At 41.2% G+C, this 24,770-nt stretch overlaps 1 protein-coding gene across 3 annotated transcripts in view; it reads right to left on the reverse strand.

Moving 5' to 3' along the window:
- Nucleotides 1–24,770, reverse strand: part of CADM2 (cell adhesion molecule 2) — a 522,633-nt gene that overhangs the window by 5,537 nt on the left and 492,326 nt on the right. For all 3 annotated transcript variants that reach the window (XM_077342354.1, XM_077342352.1, XM_077342353.1), the window contains one exon: nt 1,831–1,956. In XM_077342354.1, the coding sequence (XP_077198469.1) occupies nt 1,831–1,956 (126 nt within the window). The remainder of the gene's footprint in view (nt 1–1,830; nt 1,957–24,770) is intronic.

Consider the following 24,770-nt stretch of genomic DNA (forward strand, 5'->3'; position numbering starts at 1 on the left):
CTAGCATTTTAAGTCTCATTCATTTTAATACAAAAATACTAAATGCATGTCACTTTTTCCCCATTGAGAGACTAAAGGTGTTTAACATTCATTGAATCATGCCTTACAATAGCTACATTAAGTTAATCCACTGCTGTCATTGAAACTAGTTATATTCAAATATTGTTATACTTGAAACACAACCCTTAAATATTTGTGCCAACATATCCACCTGCAGTGCCTCCATAAACTCCTGGTTTTGTTCAGTTAGCCTGGCACAGCAGTGGGCACTTTCTATTTGCTAGCTGCTAATGCAGCAAGTCTTGGATTCATGCAGCAAAATGTTCATAGTCAGTGAAGTCTGAAACAGCCAATTTTCACTTAAAGAACAGTGTTGCTTATTTTGGAGCTCGGGATGTGTGTGTCATCGTCTCTAAGAAGACTGGAACCCAGCTGTTACTTTCTCTACTAGATTTATCAAATTACTTGCTCCTTTTGTATACAAGCTTAATCATTAGATTAAAAGAAGCATTCTGTATTACTAGCTTGTATGAATGAGCTAAGCAAACATTCCTTGTAAACCCAGGTCAAATGTTTGTTCTCGAGCAGTTGAAAATGAGAAGCAGCTACTCATTCTAAAGAAATAGACACCTTACAAAAATATCTGATTAACAATTAATGGGGTTGTTGAGTGTTCTTGAATGTACAACAATTAAAATGCATTTTTTTGCCAAGTAGGATTTAAATACAACACAGTGATAAGGATGACCATTGTTTCACAATTTCATTATGCATCATATGTTACACCTCTCGATTTCTATTTACTTACAGATAACTCTATCATTAATGTCAGAATTGGAGAGGGCACAGTTTGATTTACTGCTTATTTGCACTTTTCACCTTAGCTACATTCCTAATGCACAATGCAAGCTTTAGCAAGACTTTTTCTGTGTGATGTTTTATTGATACATACAATTACACGTGTACAGTGATAAAACACCACACATCAAACAATTTTTATCCAATTAAATGTATGATAAAGCCATGGAGCAAGGTTCCCCCCCCGCCCCGCCCCAGATTTGTAGCAATGACTATGTGGGCATCGGTAATACAAAAAGAGAAAGAACACAAAATTATTGATAGAACCAAAAGTGCAAAATATGCAAAATATGCATGCCCAGAGAACTGAACAATATTTCAGAGGGGAACACAGAACAATGGAGATTTTGTAATGTATTAGCTCAGCTTGAGAAATAAGAATCATAGCTCCAAAAATCATGGGAATATTTGGATGAAAGGAACTTCGCAAGCATTCCCATTTAGCAATACAATTTTTAATACATGATTTTAAACAGTCCAGACTTAAGTCCCTCCCTCCACACAGTCATACCATATGTATGCCTATTTTTAGTGGCAAGTTTTTTTTAACTCCAAATGTTAGAATTTAACTGTCAATTTTTGTCGTCATGATTTTCAACCAACAGTTTATGTCTGTCTTGACTTCTTCTCGTCTGAGTCACACACAATGCTGAAGTATCAAACCTACTAAACTAAGAAGCCATCTAGGTCTTCTTTATGGCACAGCAAAGTAATCTGTCTTTTCCCTTGTCTGATTCTCTGAGTCACTGACTCCTTGCATGACCTTGGGCAAATTGCTAGACATTATTTTGCCACAGTTAATCCAACTGTAAAATTGGGTAAAATCCAAGACCTTGCTAAAAACCTGAGGCTGCATCATCTGAGCTGAGTTTTCCCGGGATGAAGGAAACCGAAAAAGTGTGGCAGGCAAAAGCTAATCACTAGGAAGTATTGCTGCAAAAGGTGACTGCACTTCGATTAAATCTAGCCTACCTTTATGTCTTGCCAGATATCGACCGAGCAGAATTATAGAACATAGCGTGACGAAGACAACTACAGCCACTATCCCTCCTATAAGAGCATGGTCTGGTCCGGTCTGTCCAGCCAAAGCATTTGGGTCTGGGGGGGAGAGGGAAAAAGAGACAGGGCAGGTTACTTTGACAAACTGTGAATTGGCACAGAAATTCAGCTGACTAAATTTAAAACAATGGTTTGAAAAAACACACACAAATAATTTTTTTAAGTAGTTATTTCTTCACTTGATTCCCCCATCTTATCAGCAATACAGCACTGCTTATATTCCTGGACTGTCAAAAGCCTGAGGACATCACTATATATATATATATATATATATAAATCTAGCTAGCACAAGCTCTTAAATGGGAAAGGGTTTCTGCTTTTGTCCTCATCACTTTACAACTGAAAGTCTGGGCATAGCTATTTATAGAAGCGAAAACAAGGGATTGAGAATTGGGGATCAGATAGAATCAGTGGAGTAGTGTCTGCATAATACATAATTTATAGAGCTGAATCTCAGTGGGGATCCCTTATATATTCTCCTCCTGTCATCCCTATCATTTTGCACTAGGGGGGAAAAATAAAAGAGAACGAGAGATAAAGTGCAGCTGAGCCAAGTTCCTCTGCAGATGGCCGAGCCTGCGTGAATTTGGTCAGATAAATGTAAATGCACCCTTAAAGAACATCATTCATTCTCAAGTGTTACCTTTGTGAATTCAAAGCAGTTATCTGAGTAATGCTGAAGTGAGTAAATTCAGATTTAAAAAAAATAATATAGCAGACTTTGTTTTAGGCTCTATGCTCAGACAGAACTTTAAAAATTCCACTGGATTTAAGCCTGTTCATATTGGCCATTTTTCTTTCAGGGACCTTGTTCTTGGCAGAAGTCTCAAAAAAGGAGTCACTGAAAAGGATGCTACTTAGGGATCAGTAATTCCTCAGACTTTCTGATCAATGAAGGGGTAACCTTCACATATCAGTTCATCTAAGTAAGTGAGAAGGGAAGTTTTCCTTTAAAAAATAACATTGTTAGTTCTATACAATCATTCTAGAATTTATCTTCTTATATGACAGAAATTCTGAGCTAGAAGCATAACAACTATTCTTACTCAGGACTTTGTTTCTTCCTATGTTTTATTAATTAAAATCTTTAATAAAAAGGTATTAAAAATAACAATTCTGCCAAGATTAAATATACCAATTGGCCTGCATGCAATCATCCATGATCATTTCTTCTTCAAGAGTTATGTGCTGCAATTAGGTCGGAGACCACTATCTAAGTTTTATACCAATGATATACATGTTATATCCAAGAAGGTAATTCCTTTGAGAAAATATCGAACACCATCCCCAATAGAAAGTGGAAACATTGACATCTTTCACTTTTTCTCATAGGCACCATCTAGGGCCAAACTAAACACTAGGAGTTTGTGTGTTACTGGAAATACAATCAGTAAAAGTTCTGATTTTGATTTTGGGTAGGACACTAATATCATGATGTCAAATTTTCATATATCCTGGTTCATGTTTATGCTGTGTGTTCATGTGTGTGTGTCCTAGGTTTCCTGATTTTGTGATCCATTGTTTGTTATGGAAGAATAGCAGATCTTGGGCAATATTAAAGCAAGCAATACAAAATTTTCAGGGAACCAATTATACCTGCTGTCTAAAGATTCTTCTAGTTGGAAGGACTAAGGGGTCAAAGTTTACAGACACCTGAAAAGGTGCCCCCCTGCCAGATTCTAGAACCAACTACTTTGGCTAGACAAGTATGACTGATTTGGTTAGGCATAGATTCTCTTGTTCCACATTTGTTTTATGTAGATTTTCTGATTTGACCAGATTCTTTATGAGTCCCTATGTTTGTTTTGACTATTGTGGTATCTTTGCTCTGCAGAAAGTATAGCATTCCCCCTCCCCCAAGAAAGAATGGAGACCAGGATGATTTGGGCTATCTCTTTGCAGTGTCCATAAAATCAGTACCTTTTGTCCAATCCTCTGAAACTCAGGGAGCCTTAGGAAAGGACTTCATTCCCTGCAGTGTTCATACCAGATGGTATAAAAACACCTCCTCCAACCTCCCCCTCTAGAAAATTCTAGAAAATTCGTTTTCACTCCTTAAATATACACAATACAACCATTTCTTGGATATATTTTCAATCTGGTGATTTCGGAATATACACTTCTACTAAATATTATGATTTTTCATGACATAGATCTGGGTTCTGTGACTAAGCTTTCAGACTACCCAGTCACACAGCAGCTTCTGGAAACAGACAACCAAAGCATGCAGATGTCCAAGTCCAAATTCCCACCTCAATGTTTACATAACTTGCCACTTGACTAGGAGCTATAAATCAACACTTTGGCAAATTTTAGAATGATCTCAGATCCCTTTAATTCCTCTTACTGCAAAAATAATGGCGTGTGGCAGGCTATTTTGGTCTTTTTTTTCTTTTTCTTTTTTAACCAACCCTTCATCATAAACATCTATCATACTAGGAAGTAACAGAATGGGGATACTGAATCCACTAAGCAAAATGGCCCACAAATCACTATTTTTTACGCACCACTGATCTCTTTGTTCCTTTTTTATTGGAATGGTGAACCTCACACTGTTCTGCTACTTATCCCTAAGTCAAGTCAGCAAATTTTAGGCAGTAATATCAGCAGTTCTATCAGGTCTTAGGTAGTTGTCAAATTTCTCCCCTGGAGCTCAAGTACTTCGTCCCATGAGAGTAATCCAAGCCAGCCCAAGTAAAGGGCTTTTCATGTATACCTCTACTTGGATTTTGGTTTACTCAAATATTGTTATCCTCTCCATTGTTTCATCAGATGTTCCAGTTTATACATACCAAAATTTCTCTACCACCAAGATGCAAAATTAAGATACATACCAATCTTTCAGATATATAAAGTATAGTAACTATGTTATATGGCTTTAAATATGAAGTACATCTTTATTTTACTTCACTGCTATATGTTGCTGCTATACGTTGCTGGAGAAATTTCCCAGATGATACCCTTCACAATCCCCTCTACCTGCTTCTGCACTCTGGAAAATTTGGCTTCCAACTGCTCTTTCCCTTCAGATTCTCTTTTGGATGACTGAAAACACAGATGTTTGAACTGTCACCATGGTGCAGGGCTCCCCTGCTTTAACCTGAAGAGATGAATGCTTGTATTTCATGTTCTACCTCCTTCCTCTACTTCTTTTGGTTTCTTGCCTCCCCTGTTGAATATAGTACATTGCACAATGCGTGAGTGCTTGAAATATTTGGCTCCTTGTAGTGAGTCGGCTAGTATTGGTTACTACACTGAAAGCTTGACTATGTTAAGTCACCAATCAATCTATTTGTATTATTCCTCCCAATAACTTTCCCACCTGATTCACATTTAAATGTTCTTTGCTAGATTGCAGAGATGCTAGATTGCGTTTGTGTCATCTATGGCATTATTTTAAGCTAGGGGTACAGCTAACACAGGAGTGAGAAGCAGCAAAAAGAAGCTGAATTTGTGAAATGCACCACATTCATACTGATGTGTGTCTAGGGTATGTGTGACCACATAAAGTAACAGTTCTATACTGAGATCTTATCATTGAAAAGTAAAAAAAAAATAGCTACACAAAATTGAGGTCCTGGGAAGCCGTCATCTCTGTCTGTCCGTCTCATTCTGCATTCATACATCTGATGGTAAAAAGTGCTGTCAAGAGACATTCAGAGGTAGCTTGCCATTGTCTGCCTCCACGTCACAACCATGATGTTTCCAGTATGTCTCCCATCCATTTACTAGCCAGAGTGTACACTACTTAGTTTGCAAAATCTGACAAGATCAGCCTAACCTGAGCTATCCAGGCCAGGATACTCATACATATATAACACATATATTCAGAGATACATGCTGTTTTTCTGGAGTTCTTGACACAAGCATATTTCCTTGAGTGAATTACAGTGCTACATTTCTTCTCAGTATCTAATAAAAAGGCTGCCCTCTGTGGATAGTAAAATCTGTTCGATGGAACTGGTTACCTGTGGAACTTCTGCAAAGTCATAACAACAGCAAGAAAGCAGAAGCAGTCGCATCAATGATGAAGGTGGTGAACAAGGAGGAGTCAAGTAGGGGGAGGGAAGGAAAAATGAGATTTCCCTCCCCTATAATCACATGTGGTTCTTCTACTTGACATAATTAACATTATGGTCTAAATCAGGGGTAGTCAACCTGTGGTCCTCCAGATGTTCATGGACTACAATTCTCATGAGCCCCTGGCAGCTTTTTCTGGCAGGGGCTCATGGGAAATGTAGTCCATGAACATCTGGAGGACCACAGGTTGACTACCCCTGGTCTAAACGAATAAGGAGCAGTAACTAAAATGAAGCAAAGTTTCCCATCTCAGTACACACAGGGCTTAGAAGATCCTTGTTTGGGGATAAAATATGTACCCATTTGACTGCATGTAATAAAGAAGGGCATACAAAGCAAGGAACATAAACCAAGACTACGGATTTTTCAAGAGAAGCTCAAAAAGTAATAAACAAGTTTGTTCACATGGGGAGCAGATAAAGTAACATGCACCCCACTATCAAGGCGCTGGAGACAAGGTCGTTGTTCATGGATTCCTTTACAAAAATTTGCTTTAACCAATGATTTACATAACTTATTTGAAAAAGTTATCCTCTCCCACATAACTTTTATTTCTTCATTTCCTCTACTGAGTCAAATATGATTGGGTAATGATACTAATTTGCTAAAAAATGAATGATTAAAAAATGAGAACACTAGTTTGGGAATACTAGTTTGCAAGATAATTTTAAAACATGACCAATATCAATGAGAAAGATGTCAATCCTTGGAGGAAGTTGTTCCAGAAAACATTTTGTGGTCCTTGAAAGCATTTCGTTTCTACTGAAAATGTTTGCCTGCAAATATTTGAAAAAGCCTTAGCACCCATTTCCTTTTTCAGAAATAAGATGTGTATTTCTCACTGAGCAGAAGTAGAAATGAACAATATGTAATATAGAATCTCACTGCCACTTCTATCTTTTAACATTATTATGTATATATATATATATATATTCCCCCATGTCCTCATGTTGCAGATGGAGAAAGTAGTGCCAACACATACAGTTAATTGGCTAGTACACCTCTGCATGGACATAAAGCCCAGTTGACACATGCATATTTATCACTCTCATCACTTGATTACGATAGATTAACGCTTGAAAACTTTCAGCTGAATGTGTGAATTGTTTCCATCTGGAAGCATTGTGTGTGAACGATGTAAAACTTCAATTTGTGACATTTTAGCTGTTGGTTTTTCACACACACACACACAAGCTATCATGGGGAATTGCAGTTGATGGATGTGCATATCTGAACAGTCTTTGCACATGAAGAAGTACAAAAATGGGAAGAAAGGTAACAGGAAGGTTGAAGGACTAGTGAGTATAGGAAACAAGGATGTATAAATAACCAAAAAGAATTCTTTATGTTGTGTAGAAGAAGAAGAAGAGTTGGTTTCTCTACCCAAAGGAGTCTCAAAGCAGCTTACATTTGCCTTCCCTTTCCTCTCCCCACAACAGACACCCTGTGACATAGGTGAGGTTGAGAGCCTTGATATTACTGGTCAGAACAGCTTTATCAGTGCTGTGGTGAGCCCAAGGTCACCCAGTGGAATGCATGTGCGGGAGCGCGAAATCAAACCCGGCTCACCAGATTAGAAGTCCGCATTCCTAACCACTACATAAATGATGGCGATTGTCACAAGGTTATTAAAGGTGAATTAATTCTTTTTCTAGCTCAACTCTTATTCTACAATAACAACCAGGAGCTTTAAATGATTCACAACAAAAAAGCTTTATACTAACATGAGAACTGAAAAACAAGTAGGTAGTAACCATTTTCTCTCAATTTAATAAATGGATGAATTAATTTTGATAAGTTAGGATTCGTCATAGTGTGGCTACTGATTTTCTAAAGGATATATTTATTTATAATTTAATTTTGACCCTGCCCTGCTCCTCCAAACACAGTTGGCCTGAGACGGCTTACAACAAGATAAAACAATAAAATATAATAAATTTACATAATGACCCCATCAGATAATCCCCAATAAATACAATATCACAATCTAAAACTCCAACAGATGATGGAGATGGATCACATACCCCAACTACATCCACTCTCTGATATAGCCAGGCAGATCTCATCACAGTGCTTTCCACTAGGCGAGACTTCCAGTTCATAAATCCTGGGACAGCTCTTCCTCTCTAGCCACAACCGAAAGCCTGGTGGAAGAGTTCCATCTTACAGGCTCTGCGGAATGTTGATAGCTCTGTCAGGGCCCGTAGCTCTCCCAGGAGCTCATTCCACCAGACTGGGGCCAGGGCCAGAAAGGCCCTGGTGCTGGTAGAGGCTAGGTGAATGTCCCGGGGCCCCAGGACAACCAGCAGATTGATATCCACAGAATGAAGTGATCTGTGGGGGGCATAAGCAGATAAATGGTCCCGCAGATAGGTAGGACCCAGGCCGCATATAGCCTTAAAGGTTAAAACCAAGACCTTGAATTTGACACAGAAGCAGACTGGTAACCAGTGCTGATGTTGTAGCACTGGCTGAATATGGGACCTCCAGGGCATTCTAGTGAGGATCCCTGCAGCTGCATTTTGTACCAGCTGCAGTTTCTGGATAGGCCTGTGTAGTGTGTGCTACAGTAGTTTAACCTGAAAACGACCGTTGCCCGAATCACCGTGGTCAAGTGTTCTGAGGACAGGTAGCCACACTTAGTGGAGGTGGAAAAATGCCGTCTGGGCTACGTTAGTGATCTGAGCCTCCATGGAAGGGGAGGCATCAATGATCACCCCAAATTCCTAGCTGAAGGTGCAGGTGTTAGTTGCACCATGTCCAGGCATGGGAGGCATGCTGCCTGTTCCTGCCTTTTCCTACCCAGCCACAGGACTTCTGTTTTGGAGGGATTGAGTTTCAGTGCCATCCAGTCACTGCTTCCAAACATCTGGCAAATGAATCTGGGGGCGAATCTGGCCGGCTGTCCAGCAGAAGGTAGAGCTGGGTGTCATCTGCATATTGGTGACAACCCAGCCCAAAGCCCTGGACCATCTTGGCCAGAGGGCGCATATAGTTGTTAAAAAGTGTGGGGGATAGTATTGCCCCCTGTGGTACTCCACAAGCAAGCACCAGGGGGGTCTGATAAGTCTTCTCCTGCAGCAACCCTCTGGCTCCGATTCCGGAGGAAGGAGACCAGCCATTTCAACGCAGTCTCCCTAACTCCAATCTTGGCAAGGCGGCATGCCACCAGCTCATGGTTGACCACATCAAATGCATCTGACAGGTCTAAAACAAAGAGAATAGCTGAACTGCCTCAATTCAGCTGGTGCCGGATATCATCTGCTAGCGCAACCAACACAATCTACACTCCATGGCCAGGATGGAAGCCAAGTTTCTCTCCAAAAGTCCAGGAGCTGGTCTGCTGCAGCCTACTCTACTACCTTTCCCAGAAATGCAAAATGAGAAACTGGGTGGTAGTTGACGGGGTCCTGTGGGTCCAGCGATGGTTTTTTTAGTAGAGGATGGACCACAGCCCCCTTAAGCCCTTTTGGGAACTCCTCCATCATAGAGGTTCACAATTTCCTGTAAAGGGCCTTCTATCCACCTGTCACCTGATTTGAGCAACCAGGATGGACAGGGATCTAAGGGGCAAGCGGTTGACATCACTAACCCTAGCAGTTTGTCCATGATGACCACAGAGCATCCAGTACACAAACTGTATCAATCGTGGCAGGTAGGTCCTGGCAGAGTGACAGAACTTTCTCCACAAAGTGGTTCATAAAAATCTCATAGTTCAATTCCAATTGTCTAAAATTTTGGCACTCTTCCTCAGGGGCGGTAAGAGACCTAATCACCCCAAACAATTGTGCCGGGTGAGAACCTGTGGACGGGATTTCAGTGGCGTAGAAGTCCTGTTCTGCCACTTTCACTGCATTCTCATATGCCATAAGTATGTGATCAGATGTCCTTGCCGCCTCATCGCGACTCTTCCTCCACACCTGCTCTATCCGTCTCACTTCCTTCTTCCTCTCCTGGAGCTCCTAGGTATACCAAGGGGCCCATTTGAAGCGAGGGCAGAGAGGTTGCCGAGGAGTGATCTCATCAATGGCTGCCAGTTGGCAACATATGAATGTTGCCATATGAATGTTGCCAACTCTGGCATGGAAATTCTGAAGATTTGGGGCAATGCCTGTAGAGGGAAGAATTTTGATTTTGCCTAGAATCTATGGTATATCATATAATTTGATTTAGGTAACTGTCATTTCTTCTGGGGGAATTTATCTCTGTAATATGCAGATCAGTTGTAATCCCAGCAGAATCCTAAGCATCACCATAATACTGAAGTCAATTATGAGGGAATTATACAATGAAGACTAGTTCATACAAACTTATTTTTTTACTCAAAGTTAAAAATTCCTGGTAAATCTTAGCCAGTGGTTCTCAACCTAGGGGTCAGGACCCCTTTGAGGGTTGAACGACCCTTTCACAGGGGTCGCGGCAAGGTGAGCAGCTTGGCTGCGGTGTGGTGGTGGTGCCGCCACTAATGCTGCTGCTCCTGAAGGTGCCTGCCAATTTATATGCAATTTATATACAATCATGAACAATGGATCTTCATGCCATTGGTCAGTTTCGGTTTAATTTATGTGAAAGAACACTTGCATAATTTTATGGTTGGGGGTCTCCACAACATGAGGAATTGTATTAAAGGGCCGCGACAATAGGAAGGTTGAGAACCACTGATCTAAGAAAAGTAGGTCTGATCAGAATGTGCAAAGTGGAGTTCAAAAATTTTACTGGACCATTTGAAAGATACGTTTTATGCTAATAAAACCCTAAGAAAGTCAATTCTTGTATTCTAACCTAGTAATAATCCATCCCATAATACATTTATATGACAGTGGATATCATGTGCAGATGTTGCATAAGTAAGTTTACATTATAAAGCTGAAAAATATGACATTGAGAAGCTTCTAAGAGTTTTTGTTAGGAAAACAGAAAAGTAAAGGATTGGTCCCAAAAGACTATATTCTGAGGCTTCTGGCCATTATACTGAAATAACACATAAATTCAGTGATGTGGCTAAACCATCTTCTTTGTTTTGTAGGAAGCACAAAAGGCCACCACTGGTTCTCAAGAACATTTAAATTGATACTCTCTGCTGCTCGATTTATCTGTAGTTGATATTCCCTTATTAAACTGCTGCTGATATATGCTGTATATTATTTTGTTGAGCTTGGATTCAGTGATAGAAGCTTCAAATACAACTTATAACAGAGCATAGGCTAGGATATCAGTTTCTTTTCGGATTAAACTTTATGAAATTTTGGGAAAGTTTGCCTTAACTGTTCAGTGAGCATGGCCTGAGCTGATTTCCTTCACAGCTGTCCCATGGTGGCAAAGCACGTATGGTTTACTTTGCAAGTAGCTCAAGTGATATTTGTGTCTTTCCTTCTCTTTCATGGAAGCCCTCAACTGCTGGTGACTCTTTAAACTGATACTTTACTCTGGCCCATTACCTTCCAAAATCCACAATTCTGTTATATTGTTAAGGAATCGTAAAAATTTCTACCCTTCTAGAGCAGACCAGCAGTTCATCTATTCCAGCCCCATTTCAACCAGAGTCTTCACACAGCAGCAATCCTGATCCCTAAATCTGTCTCTGCTAATAGTCTACCCTCACCATACAACCCAGTTTGCTCATAAAGTTAATATTCTTAAGGCACCATCTTCTTGATTCCAAAAAGCATATTGGTTAACATAACTCCTTCAAACATAGTCAGGCTCTATTTCTGAGAAGCAAGGGAAGAAACAGGCCTTGTTCCACAGCAAGTATGTGTATGAGAGTACAGATATGAAAGACAGGATATCTTTTGAAGATTAAAGAAAGTAAATGTAGAATTATGTTTAATCTGAATATGAACTAATATACAATATAATCAGAATTGAATGCATAGCTTATGTTTTTTATTTACCGTTTGGTGGGATGAAGCTAAAATAATAAAATTAGTAATGACAATAAGAATAATACAGTATTATAATTTAACTAGTATTAAAGGCCGTTGTAGCTGATATAACGGATGCTAGCGGGGGGGGGAGGGAGGAAAATGGCAAAGAGAGAGGGAGGTAGAAAGGAATAGAGTGATTAAGATAGAGAGAGCTTGGCGGTGGGAAGAGGAAGGGAAGGAGTTGTCCAGTTTGTAAGGGCATGAGGTTGAATATGTGTGTTGTGTGGGAGGTTGTGGTGACATGGTGACAAATGAGGGCATGGGTGTAGAGAGATGGGTGTCAAGAACCTGTAGTTTGGAATGTTAGTTGAGTGTGGGAGAGGACTGACCTTTGGGAATTGTGACATAGTGGTTACAGATGAGCTTTCCAGAGCCATGTCTTCAGAAATGTGAAGGGAAAATCAGACTGGAGACTCTTCTTAGGGGGAGATTATATGGCAACCAATTTCTCCTAGTTCTGTGGCCCTACTCCTTCTATCTCCATTTTTTACTGTTGAGATACTGTTATGTGCCCACATGCTTCTTTAACTCCTGACCCTTTGAAAAAGAAGAGATGGATTTTTGTACCCTGCTGTTTACTACCAAAAGGAGTAACAAAGCGGTTTACAAAACCCTTTCCCCTTTATCTCCTCACAATAGACAACCTGTGAGGGGTGTGGGGCTGTGAAAGGTCTGAAAGAACTGTGAAAGGCCCACAGTCGCCCAGCAGGCCTTAGGTGTCTCTAAGCAGTTTAAAATCACTTTCTCTTACCCTCCCCATAACAGACACCCTGTGAGGGAAGTGGGGCTGAAAGCTCTGAGAGAACTGGGAATGGCCCACATTTACCCAGCAGGCTTTAGGTGTCTCTAAGCAGTTTAAAATAGCCTTCCCTTCTTCTCCCCATAACAGACACCCTGTGAGGGAAGTTAAAAGAATAGTCACTGTTGCATACCGAAAAAAATATATAGGCAAGGTTATCATGGCATGTGGAACAATAATATAGCATGAGTAGAATGAACTGAAAGTGCTGTGAATGGTATGGATCAGAGAGACTAACAGTGAGTGAAGACAGATTCAAATGCATAGCTGTGTTGGTCTGAAGCAGCACAACAAAACAAAATCAGAGTCCAGTGGCACCTTTAAGACCAACAAAGATTTATTCAAGGCGTGAGCTTTCGAGTGCAAGCACTCTTCCTTGGAGTGAAGACATGAACTACAGAGACAAACGTCTTTTCCTTCACTGTGTGGTGACAGAGATCCAAATTAAACAGAACACTGCATTTATGGAAGATACTTGACTAAGAACAGGGCAGGAAATGACTGGGAATTACAAGTCCCATCTTGCTTTCTACATTTAAAAAAATGTTTCCACTGGGGCACAACATTCCAAATGGAAATGTCTATACTCTGAGGCAACACAACCACATTTTTTGTCAATCCTGCAAAATCTGATACTGAATGACGTCTGTAATACAAGCATAACGGGTTTTCTTTAACACTAACTGGAAAATAACATGTAAATAACAAATACATATTCAATGACTTTTTTGTCTTAACTACATTCTTCTCTGAAAGCTGTGTCAGGTCTGCAAGAGAGGATGGAGGCCCTTCTGTGCAACATCTTCTCACTTTCTGACTAGGGTATAAAGGCTTAGGGATCTCTATTCCTACTTGTATCTATGGAGGGAGCTTTGATTCTTGAAAGCTAATACCCCTGGAAATCTTGTGGGTTTTTAAGGTGCTAATGAATTTGAATCTTGTTCTCTGGGAACAATAAGCCCCCCCCCCCCACTGTAACAGCTATAATGCACAAAACAAACCAACAAACCAAACTAACAGAGTACTCTGTGTTGATTTGAATGGTGTGCTTGCCAAGACTGAGTCTGAGCTGATCTTTGGTTTCCTGAAGTCTTTATGTGCAAAATGGACTGCTGGTCAGTGCTTGGTTCATGGTATTTCCTGGGTTCTTTTTTGCAGTAGTTCATCAACTCTCAGTAGAAAAAGGGACCAGAGTTCTGTGTAGGCAGAATTTACTGGGATGCAAGGAGCAGATTTCTTCAGTGCTTTCTTTGGAGATGTCAATAAGGGCTTGAATCAAAAGGTCCAGTGTAATTATTATGTACGTTTCAGATTAAATAAATGTGATAAAAGCTTCCATCTGGTTGTTGATCAAATGAGCAAGGGGAAGCTGATTTCCAGTGACATATTACAATATGTTGCTTGTAACAGTCTCTAATGTCATCCGCAAATTACTTACATTTGGGATTACTTGACTAAAGCAGACAGACCTATTACTCACTTCTTAAGTGCTGCCTACTGGGAGCCTGTGAGATGTGGTCTAATCTTAAAGTTGTTAGTCAAGGCATTGCCAAACAATGGAGCTATTTCATTTTCAAGAAAGGAAAGTCAGTAATATAGCAAGCAACATGAGTTGTACCAGGAATGGTAAATGGTTGATATTAAAATAAGGATGATAAAAGGCCATTCTTAGAGCTTGATGGCTGGTCAAATGTGTACATCATAATCCTATAGCTTACTTGTAGACTGCTTAAGGGAGAGATGTGCTTTAGATTCAGGGTTTAAAACAAGTTTTCCATGCCAGTTGGTCATATGAAGAGGTAATAGAGGAAGAGGTCAAACATTCCATGTATTAGGGAATTTGTGTGGAAAGAGTAAGGGGAGGTGTTGTCCAGTCTGTAAGGGCATGGGGTTGAATGTATGTGTTGTGTGGGAGGTTGACCGTTTATGCACTGGAGGTTTCATGCCAGGCTGCAGGCTGGAGTTTTAGATGTGGCAGGTTGCCCCGCCTCTTCCTGCACCCACATGGGGGAGCATTTGGCCCAGTGTGCCTCATCCACCCCCGATTTGTGCTCCTGCATGGGAGCCGCGGCAGTGAAGTTCCCAGTGCGTAAACAGTCGTTGTGGTGGCATGGGGACAAATGAGGGCATGGGTGTGGAGAGTCAAGACCCTGTAGTTTCGAATGTTCGTTGAGTGTGGGAGAGGACTGACCCTTGGGAATTGTGGCATAGTTGATTATAGATGAGCTTTCTAGAGCCATGTCTTCAGATATGTGAAGGGAAAATCAGATTGGAGACTCTGCCATTGACTAGATTGCACCCCAATGGCCTCTCAAACTAGCACCTTGTTATACTGGGATGCTACATGAGAAGAAACAGGAGTTGAGACAACTAGAGCAAGCTTGGAGGAAAACTCATGACAAAGCATCGAGAATATCCTATAAGATGCTTATGAGAGCCTATGATATGGCAGTGAAAGCTGTTAAGCATGTCAGCTTCCATTGCATCTGCCAGCTCAGATTGCTTATAGCCTACTTGTAGATGCTTTAGGCCAATCCTGCATTGAGCATGGGGTTGGACTTGATGGCCTGTATGGTCCCTTGTAACTCTTTAATTCTATGCTTGTCAAAGGATCTAATACAAAGTAAAAATACAATCATTAATTCAATTAAAATATATATCTAGAAGATCTAATATGAAAAACCCTACTTTACCTTGTACCTTGTTCCTTTTTTCACTACTGAAATAACTCAGAGCAAGAATGTGTCTCACTTTGGTTACCCTTTTTTCTTTATTGTTTCACTGAGCATAGTTGTTGAAGTTGTAGAAATAATCTTAAACTCTATGGGATTTTTTCAAGTGTTTCCCTTCCTCTCAACCTACAAGCACTTAATATTGATAATGAACAGGGTTGACAGTGGGGAACATGAGATGCTAGAAGAATAAATGAATATGCAATAGTATGATGACTATGAATATCTTTCAGTCAGGGTCCAGTATTTCAAGTTTTCCACAGATCCATCATTGACAGTCTGGTCAACCTACCAGTACTTGGTCACTATTTTTATGTATGATAGAAAATGATTCAATGTTAATCATAACCAAATTGGCTAACAAAACCAATACAACCAAAGTTATACAATACACATCTCACATATTTTTCATTTACTTTTCAGATACTTGTGATATTAAGCTTGTCTAGTTAATATTACTACAATAGATACTGCTGTTGACAGAAAAGGCCCTCTTCAGCACTAAACCAGCACCTCAGAAAATTAGTTCTTAATAAGACCAGCAACTTAACAAAACAGCAGCTCCATCTTTCCTCCACTACATTCTTTTAAACTCAACCAAGATACTATGTGATGATTTTGATGTGTTATCTTTTTGTTTCCACTAATAGTGGATTGGCTTATAAACCATCAATATGGGTGTCGCATGAAACTTAAGTTTGCTCTCCAGAAGAATGATCCAAATTGATTCAGCACCACTGAAACCAGTGCTGCCATTAGAGTCTATGGGGATTTTCCCCTTTTTGTCTTTTCTGGACTCTGGGGTGGAATGGGGGTTTGAGGTAGAGGCACCAAGATTTCTGGGTCTAAGAGACCCAAACAACAACAAAATCCACAATTTTTAAAAATATCCCTACTTCAAATCTAGTATTTTTTATTCTGCTCATGTCCTTTAAACACAAAGTCATTAACACTTCACATAACCATATTTTAAGATTAAAAAATAGATTTTATTGCCAACATTTATAGCTTGTTGACAGTTTTTGTAAGCTTCTAAATTTTTTATGGGGCCCTACTAGGGATAGAGTGTATTTCAAAGCTATTAAAAAGTTTTCATTTAGATACTGCTGTGAAAGATTTATTTGTAACAGTTAAGACAGAAATCCTTAAATATAATTTACAAAACTTACTTTAAATGAATATCACATTATACACCGAATGTTTGAAACTCTTCCCAGCCATAACACAGCTGTCCTTTGAAATAACATCTGCTTATCTACTTTAGTTACCTGCTTGGTGACACTGAAATAAATTACTATAGATTTTATGCAGCAGCCTAAAACAACAACAGAAAACCTCTTGTCCTGTAATAGCTCAGATGCAACAAGAAACTGCTAATCTGTGTACAACTGTCACAACTACACAGAGAAGAAAAGTCTTACCTGGGAATTAATTTGCATAGCACAGTACAAGATGGGAGCTTTGCTTTTAGTATATTGTAGTAAATCATAGTTAAGAACAATTCCCAGTTCAGTGATGAATTCTGTTACAAAAGCTTTTTTAAAATTAGGAAATTATTGTGGAAACTTCTGCCTGCACAAAAAAATGTAGCCATTCACATTTAAACATATTTGTTATGTTTTAATACCTTCCTATCAATTTCTTGTCTCAAACAAGTACAACTACATGATCAATCTTTAAGAAAATAACAGCTCCTCCTCCAGTTTCTGATTTTCAATACATTCAATTAAACTGAATAATACACACAATGCAGCAGGATCCCCCAACATGATGCCCATGGGCACCATAGGTAAGCACCGAGTCATGTCTGACCCTTGGGGTGACGCCCTCTAGCGTTTTCATGGCAGACACAATACGGGGTGGTTTGCCAGTGCCTTCCCCAGTCATTACCGTTTTACCCCCCAGCAGCAAGCTGGGTACTCATTTTACCGACCTCGGAAGGATGGAAGGCTGAGTCAACCTTGAGCCGGCTGCTGGGATTGAACTCCCAGCCTCATGGGCAAAGCTTTCAGATGGCTGCCTTACCACTCTGTGCCACAAGAGGCTCTAATGGGCACCATGGCACCCACTAATTATTTTCCTGGACACTGCTGAGAGTTCTTAGAAATAAGGCTTCAGACAGGTCATTGGCATTTTTTTTTAAAAAGCTTCTATCGGAGGCAACCATAGCATATGAATTTGTGATGAATGACTAGGGAAAGTGCTGCCAGCTGTAGCCACTATATTCTGGATGTCCATGCCTCCCTCATAAGCCAGCTAACTTGTCCTTGCCTAGTGCCGCCAGTACAGGGATAAGTGAAAGAACTTTCCCTTTCCTGTGCAAGCCTGTGGGGTTGTTCTCACCTATGGCACTGCTGCCAGGCGTGCCAGGCAGTGCCTGAGAAGGTGGGAAGAGAGTTCACCAAGCAGCTGATCTTTAAACAGTTCCCTCCCCATCCACTTTCTCAGGCAGCATCTGCAAAAGTGGGGAGGAGAGAGCCCACCAAGCAGCTGATTTTGACAGGTCAGCTGCTTCATGGGCCTTTTAAATGCCTCACCCTGATTTCTGAGGCAGCATCAGAAGGTGTATGTGTGTGGGGGCTACTGATAGACTTGGGACTCATTAAATGCCTTGCAAAGACTTTTCAGGCAAGGCTGTCTTCTGCAAAGTCTTTATATATTTGGTGGGTGCTCTCTAATTCCTCAAGGGCATATTTATGGCTAGTTTTAAGTTCCAGGCTAGGAGCTGTGACCCTCTTAATATGTTCTCAAGGAAAAACCTTGTAGAAATTCATGTTGAATGCACTGATGGAACACTTAGATTGTATGGCCCACAGCTTAAGATCCTGAAACAAAATGTACCACAGCTGTGTTCAAGGAGGTGCCATACATTAAAAAACAACACAGAAAAGGATCCTGGCTGGGAAAAGTAAGAGAATAGGATGAAAGGGAGGAATGATGCTTTCTGTGTAATTGCAAAAGCAGCATATAAAAGCTGGCTTCTCAACATCTCGTTGTGATTTAGGGCACAGTAACCACACACAGATTATTAGCAGATATGCCAAAGGTTATCACTGCACATATGCAAACCTGTTAGCAAGCCTCTGAGGCAATCAAAACAGGGACAGGAATCAACATATAATAGGTATTTTATATAAAGTGAATCTTGATTAGTATATTTATGAAGCAACTCTGGTGGAAGTGTTTAAAAATCCTCTTCTTTCTTCCAATGGTGTAACTGAACAGAATATATAAAACATTGCTTGGGTTTTGCTCTCTATTGAAAATTACAAGAACTAGAAGAAGAAGAGTTGGTTCTTATATGCCACTTTTCCCTACCCGAAGGAGGCTCAAAGTGGCTTACAGTCACCTTCGAATTCCTCTCCCCACACCCTTTGGGGTGGGTGAGGCTGAGAGAGCCCTGATATCACTGCTCGGTCAAACAGTTTTATCAGTGCCGTGGTGAGTCCAAGGTCATCCAGCTGGTTGCATGTGGGGGAGTGCAGAATTGAACCTGGCATGCCAGATTAGAAGTCCGCACTCCTAACCACTACACCATACTGGCTCTATTAATCTTCACCATGGAACCTTTATTAAGCATTTGTTACAACCACTTGTTGTTGTTGTTAGGTGCGAAGTCATGTCCAACCCATCGCGACCCCATGGACAATTATCCTCCAGGCCTTCCTGTCCTCTACCATTCCCCGGAGTCTATTTAAGTTTGCACCGACTGCTTCAGTGACTCCATCCAGCCACCTCATTCTCTGTTGTACCCTTCTTCTTTTGCTCCCAATCGCTCCCAGCACTAGGCTCTTCTCCAGGGAGTCCTTCCTTCTCATTTGTTACAACCACTAAACAATATAAAATACTGCATCACCAAGTGGCACAAATATGGCCAACAGAATACACTGCTAAATGTTCATAAACTTAAATAAAAGAGAAATAAAATTATTCATGGTATTTCACAACCAACCCATGGAACCTCAATGTAGCTAGCAAGCAGCAACTTGACTGGTAATATAAGGATTCCAATCAGATAAAAGGTATAAAACCAACCACTCATCTGAGTAATCCTGAAATTTATGTATCTATGACCACGCTAATAAATGAATGAATTTTGTCTAAGAGGGGCTAATTACTGAATTCTTCATCAAAGTATAAAAGCTACAATAAAACATGAGCTAAAAAGAACAATATCTTTCCTGTTAAGAAATTCTCAGAAATGTGCCATAAAGTAGCGATCCCCAACCTGTGGGCAGCAGACCACAGGTGGTCCGTCGACTAATTGAAGGTGGGCCCTGAAGGCCACCTTCCCCTCCCCCCCTGGCCCTTTACTTCATCCTCCCCGACCCTTTACAACACACTTCGGGTGTTATTGTCTCCCATCACTCACAGATGGGACTATCTCGTTGCAGAGAAACAAGCTCAGGGTTCCCATTGATTTGTCATTGCCATGAGTTAAAATTTCCATGAAAATAAAATGTTCCTTATATTCATTGTTGTGGCATGTCTGTATCTTATTTTGAAGGGATGTTTAAACATTACCATAGTGATCAGAGAGCGTTAGGGCAGTGGTTGAGAGTAGAGGAGTAAACTATCCCCCCAACGGGCCTCAGTAAAATTGTCAAGTGTTGAGTGGTCCCCAGTGATAAAAAGGTTGGGGACCACTGCCATAAAGGACTGCTAATGCCAGAATATTGAACCTGGGAAGCATAAAAGCCCTGCAGACTTATGGAGATTTAAGACAGAATAAATAGTGAACAGGAGCCCCATAAACTTGCACGATACCATTTACAATAGGGGAATATGTTCTGTTTGCTTAGGTTAGTCAAACTGCGGCCCTCCAGATGTCCATGGACTACAATTCCCATGAGCCCTTGCCAGTGAACGCTGGCAGGGCCTTATGGAAATTGTAGTCCATGGACATCTGGAGGGCCGCAGTTTGACTACCCCTGGCTTAGAGAGTGCAAAATTTGTCTTGATAATCAGCAGTTATCTGAAGGCCTATTGTTTCCCTAGCATAAGGAGTAAGTCAAATGAAATGCCAATTGAATATTTTCTGCAGAATCATGCCTGACCACGGTCGGGCTCTTACTGACTGGCAAGACTCCCTGGACCTTCTGGAACACGTTCTCACCTCCAGTCACACCCTTTTCTCAGAGGCAGAGGGGAAGTGAAAGTCCTCCAGGATGAGTTATATCCTCCAGCCACACCCTTTTTGTTTACAGGCAGAGGGGAAGTGAAAGTCATTCAGCCTCGCCTTGGCTCCATCCAGCATCAATAACTCACAGCCAAACCGCTCATGCTGTCTTTCTTTCTCTTTTAATCTCATTGCATTACAAAAAAGAACCTTTTCCCTCCTCCCATCACCCCTTTTAACCATTTCCGTTTGCCTCTTCTCCTCCCCCTCCTTAACCAACCAGAAGTTACAAACATCCCTCCTTAACGCGTCTTTCACGCAGCGTGCTCGACCCTGTCAGAGCCAAAGATGCCGCAGCACCAGCTATCATCAAACAAGAGAGGCACTAAATTGTCTTAATCATTCCCTCCCTGCATTGTAATTCTTCACCAGGACGTTCCCTCCCAGCTGTAAGTAGAGAGTTCATCTTCGGGGCAGACCGGGGGTGTGCTCAGAGAGTTGGCGTTCTCATACAGGGCAAGGAGCTACTGGCAGGACTCCCATCCATAGCCACAGGCGAGTCCTGACAACCACTTACTTAAGTAGTAATCTCATAACAGTGTGCACATAGCTAAGATGATTGGATAAAAAATGAAGGCCTCAAAGTCTATATCCAGGCTTCAGTTTCCAAAATGCACAGCCCTATTTCCAAAAACATGACTGCAGATCCAACACAGTTTGGGACGCCCAGGATGTGAAACAGAAAGATAGCTTGTACCTTCTCTAAGGTCTTATTAAATATTATTATATGTAATGGCTGGTTTACATATTTAGCCTTAAATATACAAATGGTTACAGGGACATGTTGACCATCACAGATATGAAAAAGGTACCATAGAAGACATACCAAAATTAGCCATTGAGAAATATGAACCTATCTATCCTATATAAACCCACAGGTCTTAAATTAGACCATAGTCCCATAATCATAAAAAAGTCCCAATTCCATATGCTGCCTCCTCTATTTATAGGCAGAAGGCACATTTTGGCCTGCTTGCAGAGAAATATGGATCTGGAAGGCTTCCTGAATGGGACCCAATGCCTCCCGGAGACTCATTAGATGATTTTGTCAATAACTGGCATAGCCTGATGTTGGCTGCCATTGATGAAATCATACCCCAGTGCCCTCTCCACACCCACCCCAAGTGAGTCCCTTGATACGCTGAGGAGCTGGGTGGGGTATATAAAAGAATAAAAAAATAAATACATGAGGAAATGGGAGCTGAAACAGCTAGAGTAAATATGGAGAAAGACTCATAATGAAGCTGTGAGAACATCCTTTAGTACACTTATGAAGGCAATGAGATGGCAGTGAATGTGCCTAATCATTTTATGCAACATCCATCATGTCCATGAGTCAAGCACAATTGTTTAGGGTAGTTTGGCCTCCTACTGCCCTTGAAGATGGGTACTCAAACAGTAGCCTATTGGAAATTAGCTGTGAGGCATTTCTGAGCTACTTCATGGACAAAGTTTCATTGCTCCACTATAACCTTCTTCCCACACTTGATACAATAGGATAACTGGGGGTTTTGGTTCAAACCTTGATTCCAGTCTGGCTTCTGGCCTGGCTAAGGGATGGAGAGTGTCTGGTCATTCTGATGGATAATCTCTGGTGCCAGCTGGACTAAGTCAAGTCAGCATTGATTGTGATGCTAGACCTCATGGCAGAGTTTGATGTGGTAGACCATGAGCTTCTTGCTCACTGCCTTGCTGACACTAGGAAATGGGAGACATCCCTCCAGTGGCCAATCTCCTTTCTCCAGGGCCGCAGACAGAGGGTTTCCATGAAAGACAAACAATTGTCCAGCTGTCAACTCCCTTGTAGAGTTCTGCAGGGTGCAGTTCTGTCCCCAATATTATTTACTATCTTTATAGGCTTCCTGTGGGAGCTGACTCAGTTCTGTAGTGCCTTCAAGATAGAGCTCTTCCAATAGGCGTTTGGTCAGGGCCAATGAAAAAAATAACAACATCAGGAAATGGGTCCTTTCCCCCATAAAATTAACCTTCCAAATAGAAGGAACTGCAAAAAAGGAAAGAAATAGTGGTCAATTCAAATCACAGCTATGATTGATGACTTAATTTACTGCTTTTAACTGTGATTTTATTGTTTAAAACTGTGTTTTAAAGGTTATTTATAGATTTTATGGTATTACTAGGGGCCAAGCCCATTGTATTTGGGGTGGTGGTGGTGGAGTGGAATAATTATGCGGATGATCTCCCCATCCCCTCAGGATCTGGAAATGCTTCAGGCAGCTGTTCTGGAACTCACCGGCAGGGGCAGCTCTTATGCAGGAGGGATGTGCAGCCTCCAAGCCTCAGAGGGAAGTGGAAGGAGGAGGGGGTGGTCAGGGGTGTGAGACAGAGGGTGATTGGCTGGCCGCTGGACAGACAGACAGGCTAGCCAGTTGGAGGAGGAGGCAACCCAGGGGCAGGATAGCCTTGCCAGAAATATTCAGGCTTGCACTCTGTCCTTCCAGGGTGCTTGCCCTACTCCCCCTGCTTGATCATGAGATCCAACATGGTAAAGTGGTTAAAGAGTAGCAGACTCTAATCTCAAGGGTGAGGTCTGATATCCCCATCCCTCTCTATGTGGGTATCCCCATCTTTCCTCCAGGTAGCTCAACTGTCAATCTCCAGTTAGAGCCTAGAGATTTTCAGGAATAGCAGCTGATCTCTGTGTACCAGTTCCTTTGGAGAAAACAGCTGGAATGAAGAAGGAAAGAAACAAAGAGGAAAGAAAGGAGGAGGAAGGAAAGAAGAAAAGAAAAAGAGAAAGAAAGAGGGGGATGGAGTGAGTGAGGGAGGAAGGAGGGAAGGAAGGAAGGAAGAAGGTGGGAAAGGAAGGAAGAGAAAAAGTGAGAGAAAAAGGGGGAGGGAGGGAGGGAGAGAGAGAGAGAGAGAGAGAGAGAGAGAAAGAAAGAAAGAAAGAAAGAAAGAAAGAAAGAAAGAAAGAAAGAGGGAGGGAGGGAGGGAGGAATTCCTGGAACTCCCACCCTTTTCAGCTGTGCCCACCCCCCACCCCTGCATAATCCCCTTGTGACAGATGTAACAGTTCCTTGCCTCTATGGCTGTTTAAACCTGAACAGACCTGCAGTTTGACGTGCAAAGCCTTGCAAAGCAAATGAAGGAAAACTTTGCAAGGTGCATCAGGATTACCAAGCCCCTGATGAAACTTGTATGAATTGCAGAATTTGATATTGTGCAATGAGGGCTCCCAGGTTGCCCCTAACTACTAGTAGGGTACACGGGGGTTGGGTTGCCAGATCCAGGTTAATGCCTGGACATTTTGGGGTACAGGCTGAGGAGGACAGGAACCTCAGTGGGGTACAATCCCAGAGAGTCCTTCTTCCCTTCATCCATTTTTTCCAAGGGAACTGAACTCCCTAGTCTGGAAGTGAGCTGTAATTCAGAGAGATCCCGGTTCCCACCTATAGGCTGGTAACCCTATCAGCAAATTACAACAGAGTCCACCCTCCAAAGCATCCATTCTCCCCCAACATGGCTACCCATATGAATCAGGTCTTAAATTAATCTTCATTAAATTAATCCATAGCTAGTGGAGTAGTACCAGTGGTGATTATTGTAAGCTGAATCCATCCCTCTATACCAAGAAGAAAAGTTTAGATATCATTCTTCTTTCCTTCCCTTATTTCTCATATCCACCATATCTTTGTATATATCAATGGTTTTAATTGAGCAACATGACATCTTTGCTGTGCTTTCTTCACTCACACAGTCATGTAACTTCTTGCTTCCCTTAGCTGTGATAGATCCTGTCTGCTAAGCTCACATGAAAACAAAACAATTAATAGCCATTCTGAACCATTAAGATCCCTATTGGATCAGGCCAATGGTCCATCTACTCTAGCACCCTGTCTTGCACAGTTGCCAAACAGTTTCTCTGAATACTCAAAAGAATTCCATCATTTGTACCTATACTATACTATTTCAGACCATTGGTAAAAATAATTAAAGGAAAGCTGCAATGACAGTAAATGATTTCAAGAAAACATCAGAAAGATGACTGGAAAAAATGGAACTTCATGCCTTCTCTACTCCATGGCACCTTAAGGAACGACATGAAGAATTGGTGGAATTTGTCAACAGTCTGGATCAAATTCAACAGAATTACAATAGAAATAAACTTCTTTTTG

Source organism: Paroedura picta, chromosome 6, assembly GCF_049243985.1.
Source record: "Paroedura picta isolate Pp20150507F chromosome 6, Ppicta_v3.0, whole genome shotgun sequence".
NCBI classification, from domain to species: domain Eukaryota; kingdom Metazoa; phylum Chordata; class Lepidosauria; order Squamata; family Gekkonidae; genus Paroedura; species Paroedura picta.